The following is a 15,468-nucleotide window of genomic DNA, read 5'->3' on the forward strand; positions in this document are numbered from 1 at the left end:
GGCATCGCTCTGCCTAATGAGCTCATGCCATATGCCAGCGGCGTCTCGGCTGCCTCTGCCACAGGGAGTGGAGGCGATCTCTGCAAGACCCGGGGCTGTCGCTGGGAGGGGCTTGTTAGCACAGTGCTCGGGAGGTGGGGGTGTGAGAGCTGCTCCCAGGTGGTGTTTTGATCACACCAAGGATGGGAAGCTGCCTCCCAAATGACTGCATCTCTCAGGTGAGCGAGCACCGTCGGGGCAGGGAGCCCAGGCTGCTGTGCCGCGGGGTGGGCTCTGCTCCGGGACCAGATCCAATTACCTGTTAGCCGCCCCGGGAGGTTAGTTCCCCGTCCTGCAATGGGTTTGGTGGATGTAACGAAGCCCTGTCGCCTGGGGGCTGGCTGCGGTCCTGGGTGCGAGGCCTCTGCGGGGAGCTCCTAGAACTTGGAGAGAGCGACCGGGGCTGCAGATCAGCACGCTGTGACCTGGTGGGGTGCTGTGGCTGGCATCTGTGCAGACGCCCCATTGAGAGGGGAGTGCGTCTCACCTTGCCGGTCTCCGCTGCTCCCAGATATCGTGGGTCAGATCCTCATCCAGCCAGGTTACCCCGATCGAGGACTGGCCCTGGATCGCAAGCATGGCAGTAACCCCACAGGCGTACGGGCCAAAGTGGACTAGGTTCTGGTTCCACCTTGTCCCGGGAGCTGTGAGGGGAAGCAAACCTTCTGGGATGGCAGCACTGCAGGAGAGGGCAGCCGTTGCCTGGGGTCTGGGAGCATCCCCACACCTGATCCCCCCAAGCAAACCAAGTGGGCACCTCCCCTGCAGGTTTCCAGATGGCGACAGCTCAGTTTTGTGGGTTATTGTTCATTGGTGTGTGGCAAAAAGCCCTGTTCTGTGCCACAGCTGCGGTTCAGTGGGTATCGAAGGCCCAGCGTGGTCAGCAGCGCTGTAGTGAGGTGGTTGTTGGCAGAGCTGGTGCGATGTGGCGGTTGGCAGAGTGGGCACGGCATGGCTCATTGCAGGGCATAGTTGGTGAAGCTGTAGGGGCATAGCACATGGTGTGGTTGTTAGCAGAGCTGAGGAGCATGGCTATTGGCAGGGTGTGGTTTGTGAAGCTGTAGGGGCGTGGCACATGGCGTGATTGTTAGAGATGGCGGGGTGTGACTATTGGCAGGACAGGGTGTTTGGCACAGCTGGTGGGAGGGCATGGCTGTTAGCAGAGCAGGCAGGGTGTGGCTGTTGGCATGGCTGGTGGGAGGGCGTGGTGGGATTGGCACGGCTGGTGAGGTTGGTATGGCTGGCGGCAGGGTGTGGTGGTTGGCATGGCTGGCGGCAGGGTGTGGTGGTTGGCATGGCTGGTGGGAGGGCATGGCGGGGTGGTTGGTAGAGCAGGCAGGGCATGGTGGGGTTGGCACGGCTGGTGGGAGCGCGTGGTGGTGGGCACAGCTGGTGGCAGGGTGTGGCGGTTGGCAGAGCAAGGCAGGGCATGTCAGGGTAGCAGGGCGTGGCAGTGGGCATAGCTGGTGGCAGGGCATGGCTGTTGGCAGAGCAGGCAGAGCATGACAGGGTTGGCACAGCTGGTGGTGGGGTTGGCAGAGCAGGCAGGGCAGGGTTGGCACGGCTGGTGGCAGGGCCTGGAGGTTGGCAGAGCAGGCAGGGCATGGCAAGGTTGGCACAGCTGGTGACAGGGCATGGTGGTTGGCAGGGCATGGCAGGATTGGCAGGGCTGGTGGCAGGGCATGGTGTTTGGCAGGGCTGGTGGCAGGACATGGCGGTTGGCAGAGCAGGCAGGGCATGGCAGGGTTGGCACAGCTGGTGGCAGGGCATGGCGGTTGGCAGAGCAGGCACGGCATGGCGGGTGGCAGGGCGTGGCGGTTGGCAGAGCAGGCAGGGTATGGAGGGGTTAGCAGGGCTGGTGGTAGGGCGTGGCGGTTGGCAGAGCAGGCAGGACATGGCGGGGTTGGCACGGCTGGTGGCAGGGCATGGCGGTTGGCAGAGCAGGCACGGCATGGTGGGTGGCAGAGCGTGGCGGTTGGCAGAGCAGGCAGGGTATGGCGGGGTTAGCAGGGCTGGTGGCAGGGCGTGGCGGTTGGCATGGCTGGTGGCAGGGCGTGGCGGTTGGCAGAGCAGGCACGCGTGGCGGTTGGCAGGGCTGGTGGCAGTGCGTGGTGGTTGACAGAGCAGGCGGGGCTCTTGGCAGGGAATTTTTCCCTGCTGATGCGCTTCTGAGGCCGCTGAGTGGACAGGCACGGGAGCGGGTGGCGGCAGCGAGCCATGGCAGTGATCGATGCAGCAGATAGTGGTGGAGCATCACCAGGTCACGCTTCCCCGGCTGGGGCGGGGGCTGTGCAGCGAGCGAGCCCCCGGCTGCACCTGAGCGGGAGGGAAGGCATTAATAGTACTGCTTGCGTTAATGGGAGCCGAGACCTTGGAGTCCATCATCCCGCTGCGTCCCTGCCGCACAGACAGCTCGGAGATTCAGCTTCTCCAGTGCAAGTGGAGGCAGCTCCAGGAGACCGGGACCCGGCACTCAATTCTTAGTTGCTTTGACCCCGACCGCAGCCCTGACGTGAAAGGCAGCAGCGGGGAGGAGAGCTGCGAGCCCTTGGGGTGGGGGGCACTGCACAGCCGACCGGACCGGAGAAGGGGGAGGGAGCCCTGGGCTATGCTGGCACTCGTGTTTAGCTGGCACCCTTTGATCTCCAGGGCACAGCTCAAGGGTCCCTGTCTCCGCTCCCCCCATTCCCAGTCTCCTTGTGCTGTCAGGTGCCGAGACCTCCCCAGACGCCCAGGGCTGGGACTGTACATGGCCAGGGCAGTGTGTGCCCGGGCGGAGTGACTGGAGACTGCTGGGGCCGCTCCCCAGAGACGCTGCCCCCTGCCCCTTCCCTGTGCCCCAGCCACCCAGTGAAGTTTCTTAGCCCTGTCACCCACAGGCCCCTTTCCTCCCGTCCGGCTCCGAGCCCATCTCTGGACTCCCCGCACTTCGTCACTGCCTTTCTGCCTCTCCAGCTGCCCTTGGCTCCACCCCTCTCCTTCCTCCCCAGCTGCAGGACCTGGCCGGTGGAGCGGCAGTCACCGCCATCAGCTGGCATGTGGGGGCCAGGGCACCAGCTGGGAGGGTGCCCCACAGCAGCACATTAGAGATGAAGGGTGCTGGGGGCTTGGCCGACCATCTCAGTAAACCCACAGCAGACACTGGGATCCCTCTCCTGCCTCAGAGCCACCCCGGTGACGTGAGCCATCCGGCCATCGGAGGTGTTCATCAGTCACAGCTCTGGGGCTCTACCCACCGCAGGCCTTTCCAGGCCAGGGCATGGAGGAGATGGGCAGGGTGGTCTCTTGGTGTGTGAGCGGCACCAGCCCCAGATCTCTCCTCTGCTCCCTGCCAGCATCCACCCTGGGGAACGACTGGGTTCTCCTCAGAGCCTTTGGAAAGGGAATAACGGCACCCGGGTTCCCAGCCACTTCCCTGCGTGTCCTCCCCTCCCTGAGCATGGCCACCACACATGGATCCTGGCCTTTCGAACCCCTGCCTGGGATCATAAGAACATAAGAACATAAGAAAGGCCGTACTGGGTCAGACCAAAGGTCCATCTAGCCCAGTATCTGTCTACCGACAGTGGCCAATGCCAGGTGCCCCAGAGGGAGTGAACCTAACAGGCAATGATCAAGTGATCTCTCTCCTGCCATCCATCTCCATCCTCTGACGAACAGAGGCTAGGGACACCATTCTTACCCATCCTGGCTAATAGCCATTTATGGACTTAGCCACCATGAATTTATCCAGTCCCCTTTTAAACATTGTTATAGTCCTATCCTTCACAACCTCCTCAGGTAAGGAGTTCCACAAGTTGACTGTGCGCTGCGTGAAGAAGAACTTCCTTTTATTTGTTTTAAACCTGCTGCCTATTAATTTCTTTTGGTGACCCCTAGTTCTTGTATTATGGGAATAAGTAAATAACTTTTCCTTATCCACTTTCTCAACATCACTCATGATTTTATATACCTCTATCATGTCCCCCCTTAGTCTTCTCTTTTCCAAACTGAAGAGTCCTAGCCTCTTTAATCTTTCCTCATATGGGACCCTCTCTAAACCCTTAATCATTTTAGTTGCTCTTTTCTGAACCTTTTCTAGTGCTATAATATCTTTTTTGAGGTGAGGAGACCACATCTGTACACAGTATTCGAGATGTGGGCGAACCATGGATTTATATAAGGGCAATAATATATTCTCAGTCTTATTCTCTATCCCCTTTTTAATGATTCCTAACATCCTGTTTGCTTTTTTGACCGCCTCTGCACACTGCGTGGACATCTTTAGAGAACTATCCACGATGACGCCAAGATCTTTTTCCTGACTCGTTGTAGCTAAATTAGCCCCCATCATGTTGTATGTATAGTTGGGGTTATTTTTTCCAATGTGCATTACTTTACATTTATCCACATTAAATTTCATTTGCCATTTTGTTGCCCAATCACTTAGTTTTGTGAGATCTTTTTGAAGTTCTTCACAATCTGCTTTGGTCTTAACTATCTTGAGTAGTTTAGTATCATCTGCAAACTTTGCCACCTCACTGTTTACCCCTTTCTCCAGATCATTTATGAATAAATTGAATAGGATAGGTCCTAGGACTGACCCTTGGGGAACACCACTAGTTACCCCTCTCCATTCTGAGAATTTACCATTAATTCCTACCCTTTGTTCCCTGTCCTTTAACCAGTTCTCAATCCATGAAAGGACCTTCCCTTTTATCCCATGACAGCTTAATTTACGTAAGAGCCTTTGGTGAGGGACCTTGTCAAAGGCTTTCTGGAAATCTAAGTACACTATGTCCACCGGATCCCCCTTGTCCACATGTTTGTTGACCCCTTCAAAGAACTCTAATAGATTAGTAAGACACGATTTCCCTTTACAGAAACCATGTTGACTATTGCTCAAGAGTTTGTTTTTCTATGTGTCTGACAATTTTGTTCTTTACTATTGTTTCAACTAATTTGCCCGGTACCGACGTTAGACTTACCGGTCTGTAATTGCCAGGATCACCCCTAGAGCCCTTTTTAAATATTGGCGTTACAAATCCCCCCCGCACACGCCTGATTTCAGCCAGGAACACGCTAGCAATGGCTGCTGACAGGAGGCCCACCAGGAGCTGAGAACTCTGCTTCGCTCGCTCCTCTGCTCTGCTTGGCCTGGGCTTGGGGGTGTAAACGGGAGCTCGCCGGTGTCTGCTTTACAGGTGCCTGATCTGTAGGTGATGAGCTCCGGGTAGGGAGCTGCAGCTCAGGCTCATGCTTTTAGCTCTGGGGGTCCCCAATTGAGTCCTTGATGTATTGGCCAAGACGGCGGCCGTCCCACGTTCACAGGAGGGGGGTTGCCAAAAATACAAAGCCAGAGGGGAAAGAAATGGGGGTTAATGGTGGAACAATCCCTGGGTCCCTAGCCGAGAAGCCCAGCTCGCCCATGGAAGAGCTGTAGGAGTGGGGCAGCTGGTCAGGCTCTGATCTCTGGAACTTTAGCTGTGTCTAGGGCATTTAGGATATGGTGCTAGGCCCGTTCCTGGCAGCTGGCTTTCTCATCAGCCAGGGATTGGCTGTATCTGCGGGCTTCTAAGACCTGCCAGCTTCTAAGACCTGCTGTAGACTGGGTTGTGATGGGTTTGGTCACAGAGACCCCCTTGGGACCGTCACCTGATGAGCTGAGATTACCTCTGAACCCATTTTCCCTGCCAGATTGGGACTCCAGAACCCTGCCTTGTTGAGCCAGATATGCTAGCCTGCTGCAACACAGACTCAGGGTCTGAACCACGCCCCCAACGCTGCAGGCTTTAACTGAAAACCACTCAGCAGGTCACTTATCTCCAGCACCCAGACACCCAGTTCCCAATGGGATCCAAACCCCAAATCCATTTTACTCTGTATAAAGCTTATACAGGGTAAACTCGCAAATTGTCCATCCTCTATAACACTGATAGAGAGATGTGCACAGCTGTTTGCTCCCCCAGGTATTAATCACTTACTCTGGGTTTACTAATAAACAAAAGTAATTTTATTAAGTATAAAAAGTAGGATTTAAGTGGTTCCAAGTAATAACAGACAGAACAAAGTAAGTTACCAAGCAAAATAAAACAAAACACTCAAGTCTAAGCCTAATACATTAAGAAACGGAGTACAGGTAAATCTCACCCTCAGAGATGTTCCAATAAATTTCTTTCACAGATTAGACTCCTTCCTAGTCTAGGCCCAATCCTTTCCCCGGTACAGTCCTTGTTAGTTCCAGCAGACATCTTAGGTGAAAAGCAGGGGTTTTCTCATGACTGGGACCCCCTTTGTCCTGCTACACCCCCTTTTATAGCTTTGACACAAGGCAGGAATCCTTTGTCTCTCTCTGGGTTCCCACCCCTCCTTCTAAATGGAAAAGCTCCAGGTTTAAGATGGATTCCAGTATCATGTGACATGTTCACATGTCCTGTGAGACCTCCTCCATTCTTCCAGGGCTGGCCCGCATGTATACAGTGGAGGCTTGCAAGTAAACAGCCATCTACAGTCAATTGTCCTAGTCAATGGGAGCCATCAAGATTCTAAACCACCATTAATGGCCCACACTTTGCATAATTACAATAGGACCTCAGAGTTATACTTCATATTTCTAGTTTCAGATACAAGAATGATACATTCATACAAATAGGATGACCACACTCAGTAGATTATGAACTTTGTAATGATACCTTACAAGAGACCTTTTGCATAAAGCATATTCCAGTTACATCATATTCATACTTATAAACATATTTTTATAAAGCATATGGAGTGCAATGTCACATGAGGATTTGCCCCGGTTTGAGCCACCAGTACATTTGTGCCCTGCCGTGGCTGCGTAGCACTTGGGGAGAGCTCGGGACTGGCTGAAGACAGCGCCAAGGCTGGGGAGCTGGCGTGGCTTGAACTGAAACAGATCTTCCTTTGAGCTGGCAGTAACGTGGGCTGGCTGAGGAACCTGGGGCTGCTCTGACTCCTGGTGCAGCCTGGCTGGCCGGGCAGGAAACGTGTTAAAAACACTCAACGCCCCAGAAAAACAGCAACCTGCACCCACGTTTCCCCTGGAACACCACCCGGCACAGGGGGAGCATGTGCTACTAGGCTGCGCACCCCCTTCCCTTCCACGGCCCCCTGAGCTACTCCCCTCCCGGCGTGCTGACCCCAGCCTTGCTGTGGTGTCGTGCGGCTCTCTGAGCCCCCTGGTGTAGTGGGGCTGATCCAGCACCCGTGGAAATCTCCCCACGGCCTCCGGTGGGATTTGGGCGTGGTCTTTGGTCGGTGACGGGGAGGTTCACGTAAGCCCGTAGGGCGTGGGGGCCTGGCCCAGGAAGCGCTCTCACGCCCCCGTGGGGGGTGGGGGCCTGGCACCGGGAAGCGCTCTCATGCCCGAGTGGGGGCCCGGCCCGGGAAGCGCTCTCACGCCCTCGTGGGGGTTGTTCATTCTGCAGTACAAGGGGAAGGCGAACCTGCACGTCTTCGAGGACTGGTGCGGAGGGGCCGTGAGGCACCTTAGGAAGAACCTGCACTTCCCGCTCTTTCCCCACGTGAGTACAGGCCCCTCGCTGGGCCGCGGCCGCGCCGTCCCTCCCCTCCCCTCGGCTCGGCTGGGGGTCGCTGGCTGATCTGCTCTGACCAATACCTTTATTTCTGCCAGAGCATTTGGCTTCCTGAGGGCCTGACCCAAAGCCCATTGCAGTGGGGGGGGGGGGGGGGGGCGGGGAGCCTGTGAGTCAGGGATCCCCTAGGGACCGATCCTGGACAGATAACTCCTGTGGGATCCATGGGACCTCTCTCTGGGGGGAATTTCCCTCCATCAGGAGGCCCACTCAAGCTCCACGAGGAGTGTTAAAGGTGTGGGACTGAAGTGGTTCCGAGGCCCCTACCCTGGCAGTGGAATTTCACCCTCTCTAGGGACCCCGTGGAGCAGGGTGGGGCTGTGGGGCGGAGGCAGGGCTGGGGGGCACGCTCCCCTGCCTCCCCAAGGAGCGTGGGTGCTAGTGTGACATGGCCCAGAGTGAGGCCAGGGTGTGACGTGTCCCTGCGCGTGCTCTCTCTCTCTCTCTCTCCCTCATTCCCGGTGCGTGCAGACCCGCACCACGGTGAAGAAGCTGGCTGTGTCGCCCAAGTGGAAGAATTACGGGCTGCGGATCTTCGGGTATATCCACCCCTTCAAGGATGGTGAGCATCTCCCTTGCCCCTCACCTATAAGGGCTGGGCTGGGGGGCTGCACAGAACCACTGTCTCTTATCTTTCGCCTTGCCCATCTCTCGGGCAGGGTTGTTCATAGACTCCTAGGTTCGAAGACCAGAAGAGAGCCTGAGATTATTCATGCAGCTTCAGGGAGCTCCGTAAAGCTACGCCCCCTTCTCACTCGCAGGCACAAGGCAGGAGCAGCTGTGTAGCTGCAGGGATCCCATACCACTACCCCCCCGCTCTCCGCAACACCACCACTACCAATAGCCCAGATGGCTCTGAGGTACAGAGAGCAACCTCCGATCCCTCCCGGGACAGCAGCGTAGCTTGAGAGTGCTCCAGCAGGGACCCTAACATAGCGAGTTACGTGGGTGTTGCGACCCAGCCACCATCCTCACCCCACCTACCCGTTGTCCCACAGTGCGGGGAACATCCGTCACCCCTGCTCGCCTGCCGCTGTTCCACACTGTAACCTGTGGGTCTTGGGGATTCTCGTCAGGGGCAGCTGCTGCTACTTTGCTCCATTGTTGCTCTGGTCACCCCATCTCAAAAAAGATATATTAGGATTGGAAAAAATACAGAGAAGGGCAACAAAAGTGATTAGGGCTCTGGAACAGCTTCCGTATGAGGAGAGATTAAAAAGACTGGGACTGTTCAGCTTGGAAAAAAGATGACTAAGGGAGGAATATGCTAGCGGTCTATAAAATCGTGACTGGTGTGGAGAAAGTGAATAAAGAGGTGTCATTTACCCCTTCCCATAACACAAGAATGAGGTGTCACACAATGAAATTAATAGCCTTAAAACAAGCATAAGGAAGTAGTTCTTCACACAACACACGGTCTACCTGGGCAACTCATTGCCAGGAAATTTTGTGAGGGCCAAAAGTATAACTGCATTCAAAAAAAAAAAAAAAAAAAGGACAGACGTTCCTGGAGGAGAGGTACATCAATAACTATTAGCCAAGATGGTCAGAGACACAACCCCACGCTCGGGTGTCCCTAAGCCTCTGACTGCCAGAAGCTGGGCCTGGACAACAAGGGATGGATCACTCAATAATTGCCCTGTTCTGTTCATTCCCTTTGAAGCATCTGGCACTGTTGAAAGACAGGATACTGGGCTGGATGGACCATTGGTCTGACCCAGTATGGCCATTCTTATGGTCTTATACTAATGACTACGTTCTTCCTTGCTCCACAGGGGACTTCCAATTTTCCGTAGCATCGGACGACAACTCGGAGTTCTGGCTCAGCTCTGATGAGATCCCAGCCAATGCCCGGCTGGTGGCATTTGTGGGCAAGGTACAGATCACCGCTCAACTACTTCTCTATCCCCTGTCAGCCTGGCAGCACTCAGCCTATGCAGTGAACGCTCCTGGGCTCATCCCTCTGGGTAGCGACGCTCTTTATTATCTCCCTGCAAACAATGCCATCTGTTGGGAGAGGAGGAGCCCGAGCTGGGATGCTAAAGTACAAATGGAGCTGGGATAATTGCCAGTGGGATTCATAGAAAACATGAGCGAATCCAGCTGTGACCATCACATCTGGAGGCCACGTTGTCACAACCGGAGCATGGGATACCAAACGCCATCATGCGTGGGTGTTCAGGTGCTGCGTCACAGCCGCAGCACTGCAGTAGGGCCGGAGCAGCACTCTTACACCAAATGCTTGTGCTCTTCACCTTAGAAATGTCCCGCAAACTCTGGGACTGAAATGTCTCTGCCTTGCTCTGATCCTGGAGGGTGAATCTGTTCTTGGGCGGCAAGCCCGGCGAGAGAGTCTGGCCAGCTGTTCAGGCGAATAAGGAAATTCTGGGAACAGGGGGCTTTTCTTCCCCTTCCTGGAAACATTTGGGGGTTTGCCCTTTAATAACTCTCCGGACGTGGATTGGAAATCGTGCTCTCGCTCGGCTCAGGCTTCACGCCCTGGGAAGATACATAGGGTAAGGGGTGCCATTAGGAGCTCATGGCAATGGCTGTCAGACGCACAGGCAACTTTGTTTTTCAAATCTCTTCTTAAATCTCACCTCAGCCGTAATGGCTCCACAACAGCCGACAGTGGGTGTGCAAGAACCCCTATCAATTATACCAGATGTGAGGCTTCGCTGGTGTCTTAGGAACGGCTGGGTTGTTTTAGGGCAAGGGTCCATCCAGTCCCATGTCCGCTCTCCAACAGTGGCCAGCACCAGCTGCTTCCATGGAAGGTGCAAGAACCCCACAGTAGGCAGATGCGGGACCATCTCCCTCCCCACCCCCCAGCCATAGCTGTTGTCCTAATTTCTCCCAGTGGGTGATTAGTGTACGGCCTGAAGCCCTTGTGCATGTGCATAGCCAATACTCAGCCATGCTCCTCTGCGAGGCAGGGGAGTTCTGCTGTCCCTCTAAGCAGGACAGGTCTGGTGCTGCCTGCTGGGGCGTTGGGGGCCTGGAACGGTCTCTGCTGGCTCTCGAGGGAGCGAAAGCTGCCTGTGCTGACGCTACCTGAGCCTGCGTGGAGCCTCTGTCTGTGACGCTCGTTCTGCATGGAGCCGTGGCAAGGGAGAGCTAGCGGGTAACATCCTGTCTGATGTTAGGAGCTCATAGAGCGCAGCACTGAGCATGGAGGGGACTTGATCCCTGGCCAGGTTCCCAGGCCCTGCCCGAACACAGCTAGATGGTGGTAATAATAAAGCAGTGGGGAATGGGCACACGGACCACCAAGTCCCCTGGGTGCTGCCTTTGGGGCTGGAGGTCCCTCAGCCCCCCTGGCCCCACCTTGGCATGCTCCCACCAGCTGGTTAGAGCAAGCTCTCATGCACTCTCTCTCCCCCGCCAGCTGGGCTCCGAGTGGACGGCTCCAGGGGAATTCACCAAGTTCAGCTCTCAAGTCTCCAAACCTATCCGGTAGGTGGGACCCTCCCTGCGCCCGCTTGGTCCTTTCCTTGCCCAGCTTCAGCCCCAGCAGGGTCCCGGAGCGGGATGGGGGAATGGGGCAGTGTACGGCAAGCAAAGCCCACCTCCAGCCCCACTCCCTTGTTTTCCTCATCACCTCTGCCCCTTCGCTCCCTTCCTTCCCCCTCCCATCTGGCCCTGCTTCCCTGCCCCTTGTGTCCATCTCCCCCACACCTGCCCACCAACCCACGTCCTGCTGTGTCAGCGAGGGGTTCCTCTCCCGCCACCCGCGCATGCTGCTTGTCGACATGGCTTTAGCTGGAGCTAACAGCTCTATTCTGGCTTGTCTCTGCCTGCTCCATCAGCTCGCTGTCAGGCAGCGCATTAGCGCCTGGGCTGGGGGGGTGGTCCTTTCCTCCAGCTCCATGTCACAACCACGCTCGCTCTGTTCTGCACTAGAGCTCCCGGAGCTGACGGCTTCCATGAGTCAGCCCCAACCCCTCTCCGGCAGCATCAGGGGGCGCCGGTGCTGCACGAGTAGAACTCAGGGACTTGGGGAGCTGTGCTAGATAGGAGGGTCTGTCCTGGGTTAGGGACCTGTCCCTGCCCCAGCACTACCCCAACCCTCGCCCCTGTGCTGGCTATCTAGGGGGGCTGGGGGAGACGGGCACAGACAGCAGCTCTGAGCACGCGGAGTTCTCCTGCAGGGCTCGGGACCCTGAGCTTGCTCCGCCAATAGCACTAATGGCCAGTGCAGGATGCTTGGAGGGTGCACTCGGCGTGCTTAGAGCATCCTCCTCTGGCAAGGAGGCAGGAGGAGAGAGCCCAGCAAAAGCAAGATGGAATCCGTCCAGATGCAGGAAGTATTCTAGCAGGGACCCTGCCTGCAGGGCAGAGCCACCCAAACCAGGCCTGGCCATGGGCCATGCAGGCAACTGGCCAGCACTGCTCCTCTGCTGGGGCCGGGGGGCAGCCCAAGCAGCCTCCGCCATTAGCTGTTGGTGGAGCCAGTAGGGAAGGCTGCCAGGATCCAATAGGCACGGGTAGCCCTGTTTGTGGAGGTGCTGGGCCCCCGCAGACCCCCCTGAGTTCAGCGGGGCCAGTGGCCTCTCTCTTAATTTCAGCATGTGGTGTGGGGTGCACTGTGGGGATAAATGGGCTTCACAGTCTGGTACCCCTGTGTTAGGGGCAACAGATCCAACCACACCCCTCACTCTGAACGTCCCCTTCCCTGGCATGACAAGCCTCTCTGCTGACGCTTTGGTAGCAGCCAGCTGTGAGTTCCTTCCAGCCCTTCTGTTTCTCATGGCCCCTGTGTGTGCCATAACAGTACTGCCTCTGCACTCCCTCCCGCCGGGGAATCTGCCAGCACAGTGGGGATGCTAATGAACTGAGCCTCTCTCTGCAAATGGGAGACCTGAGCCACAGGGAAGGGAAGTCGAGCCAGGAATAGAACCCAGGAGTCCCGGCTCCCGGCCTGTTCTCTAACCACAAGACCGTCCTTCCTAGCCTGGGAATGCTTGATTTGTAGCATCAGGTGTTTGGCTCTTCTCCTCTCTTAATTTCACCTGAATGGATCTCCCTGCTGTTAACTCTGCTCTCTGACAGTACTGACAGCAACGCAGGGAGCCAGACTGGGGCGGACCCAGGCCCTTCTAGTCCACCGGCCTGTGACCAGCACTAGATGCTGCAGAAGAAGGTGCAGGAAACCCCACAGTAGGCAGATTTGGGCTAATCTGGCCCCCTTTGAATGTCTCATCCTAACCCCTCATAGCTAGAGGTTGGCGTAAGCCCTGAAGCAAGATGCTTCACCTCCTTTCCAGAGCCCCCCTCTTAGTATTAGAGCTCTGGATATCCTGTGATCCACGTAAAGGCCCGGTCTCCGTCTTGCTAAGTGTTTGGCCTCAACGACACCCTGTGGCAATGAGTTCCACAGTCCAAAGACACGTCTCATTTTTCCTGAGGGAGGGGAGAAAGGGAAGAGCTCCTCTGGTTTAACTGAGTGGTGCCAGCCCTGCCCCTTTGTCGTAGTTCATAGAGCATGGTCTGTGGCCACAGAAGCTGTACCACTGCTGAGGTAATAAACCTGAGGGCTTAGGAGTGTGTTACCCCCTTTCCCCCAGACTGGTGATCTGCCAGGTTGCTTTACACCAGATCTTATTGCCCTCGCTCCTGTGGGGGGCCCTTCCCAATGCAGTGCTGGGCTCCAGCCTGGGCTTTCCCAGGGACTGTGCAGTGGGAAGGGGCTAATGTGCGCACCCCCCCAGGAACGGTTGCACCCTGCTGCTCGCCCCCCCCCCCCCCCATCCTCCCTGGCGCTAGCCCAGAGTCCCTTCACGCGGAAGGCTTCGGGTGTCACGCAGTGCAGCTGCCCTTGCAGATGATTAGCCGGGGACAATATGATCCTCTTAATCTAATTAGGATGGCAGTGAAAGAAGGGGGGAGGGGAGTGTTGGTGGCAGGGGCATTCGGGCGCACAGGCCACACACGATTACACCCAGCTGAGGGGAGGCCGGCCAGCCTGGAGCCATGAGGGCGAGATCTCCCGGAGCGCTCAGGGGAAATCAGAGCAGCATGTTGCACTCAAACAAAGCCGGGGGAGGTCAGATATTTCTGGGCTGCGTTAGCTGGCAATGCATGGGAATGTGCTGTTCTCACAGGGACCGCACCAGGCCCACTGCTGACTTCCTGGGTGTCACAGTCACCTAGGCGGCAGAGTTGGGTAACGCTGGCTTCTGCTAGCTACTCCTACGCAGTGCACCTCAGCCCCCTGCTAGCCCCGCTCCGGGCCCCACGCGGCTCTGCCAGTGGACTCCATCTCCTAGTGCAGCGTCCCCTGCTACTCCAGTCCAGGAACCCCCCTTAGCAGAGGTTGCTAACTTGGCAGCCTCACTCTCTGAAATGTCTGGGCCCCAGTGCGTGATTGGCGTCATCCAGAGGAACTGTGTATCCCTGGAAGTGAGAGAACTGGCCCACAGCCTCCACACCTCCACGTGCCTCGCCCTGTCCTGCAATCCCAGTCTGCCACTGCAGTCTCTCCCAGGCAGCGTGCAGGGCCCCTGCCCTGGTACAAGGAGCTGCAGGAAACTACTCCTGTATCGTCCTAGCCAGAAGGCAGAGGCATTGGTGTCCCTTCCGGGGGCCACAGCCCTGCCCAGCGCCCTCTAATCCCCCTCCCCAGCCTGGCCTTGCAGCTGCTGAAGCTCAGGCCCTCAGAGGTGTTACACGATGGGGTCACCGAATGCCCGTCGGAGGCAGCTGCCGCGGGGCTGTCTGTCCGTCTGTTTCCCTCTCAGTCGGAGCCTGCCGAGGGTGGGGGCAGGTCTCCGGTGGTCTCTTTCCACCCTTGCATTTGAACACTAGTAGCCGGGTTTAGTGCTCCAATGGCTGCTGCCTGAACGCTGAGGGGTTGGGGCCAGCAGCCCCCTCTCCTGTCCGTGGGGCGTCTCTGGGCCCCGGGGCAGTGGGTGGGCTAGGAGATGCCAGCCTGGCTTCCCTCCCTGCACTTCCCACAGCATAGAGGCAGGGCATTTGCAATGCGAGCCAGGCCCTGGCCCTGACTCGCACCATCCAGGCAGGCAGCACTCCCCTCGCTGGGCGCTGGGCAGGGTTCCCATGGCAGCGTGCCATGCAGCCCCCAGGAAGTGGGGAGGGAGCGTTCGGCTCGCTGCTGGGGACTGACAGGCAGCACTGAGAGAGCAGCAGGCTCGGCACAGGGTCTGCTGTCTCCTGAGTGGAGCTGTCAGCAGCGCTGTCTCTTCCCCATCCCCCTCCTGTGTCTTGTATCCTCCCTTCCCCCATCGCCCACAATGCCCCCCCCTCCTCCCCCCAGAACGGTTGTTTGCAGAATGCCTGCAGCTTGACAGCATCACTTCGTGTTTCCATTCACCGTATCCCAGAGCCCAGAGAGGAAACACCATGTCAATCTCCCCCTCCCGCGCCAGGAGCAGCCAGGAGGCTGAAACCCAGGCACAGGCCCCGGGCATATGAGAGAGGCAGCAGACTCAGTCATTGTAACCCGTAGCAGCAGTTGGATCCCCGCCACGCAGGCTTCAGCTAGTGAGGGTACCCTGCTGGGATGAGCTGGGGGTACCGTGTGTCGGGGAAGCCTTCTCCACGCTGCCCTGTGGTAAGCCAGGAGGTGTCAGGCAATAGCAGAGGGGTTTTGTGAGCACCTATCAGAGCGAGCTTCCCGCTCCATGCCCAGTGGCAGCGGGAGGAACCTAGGCATCTCGCACAGCCGTGGCGCTCTGGCAGCTGCTCCGCATGGCCCAGCCCCAGGGGGAGAGCGAGCTGGGAAGATCCATTTGTGACCCTTGGCCAAAGACTTGCTTGAGAGGGACAGTGCGTGTCTGGGACAGGGGGCTGTGCGGGGGCCATCCTGGGA

General features: G+C 57.2%; 1 protein-coding gene across 1 annotated transcript in view; it reads left to right on the plus strand.

Moving 5' to 3' along the window:
• Positions 1-15,468, plus strand: part of B4GALNT4 (beta-1,4-N-acetyl-galactosaminyltransferase 4) — a 120,759-nt gene that overhangs the window by 77,922 nt on the left and 27,369 nt on the right. The window contains exons 4-7 of the mRNA XM_065403888.1: positions 7,470-7,565; positions 8,109-8,199; positions 9,413-9,513; positions 11,026-11,093. Coding sequence (XP_065259960.1) covers positions 7,470-7,565; positions 8,109-8,199; positions 9,413-9,513; positions 11,026-11,093 — 356 coding nt within the window. The remainder of the gene's footprint in view (positions 1-7,469; positions 7,566-8,108; positions 8,200-9,412; positions 9,514-11,025; positions 11,094-15,468) is intronic.

Source organism: Emys orbicularis, chromosome 4 (genome assembly GCF_028017835.1).
Source record: "Emys orbicularis isolate rEmyOrb1 chromosome 4, rEmyOrb1.hap1, whole genome shotgun sequence".
NCBI lineage: Eukaryota > Metazoa > Chordata > Testudines > Emydidae > Emys > Emys orbicularis.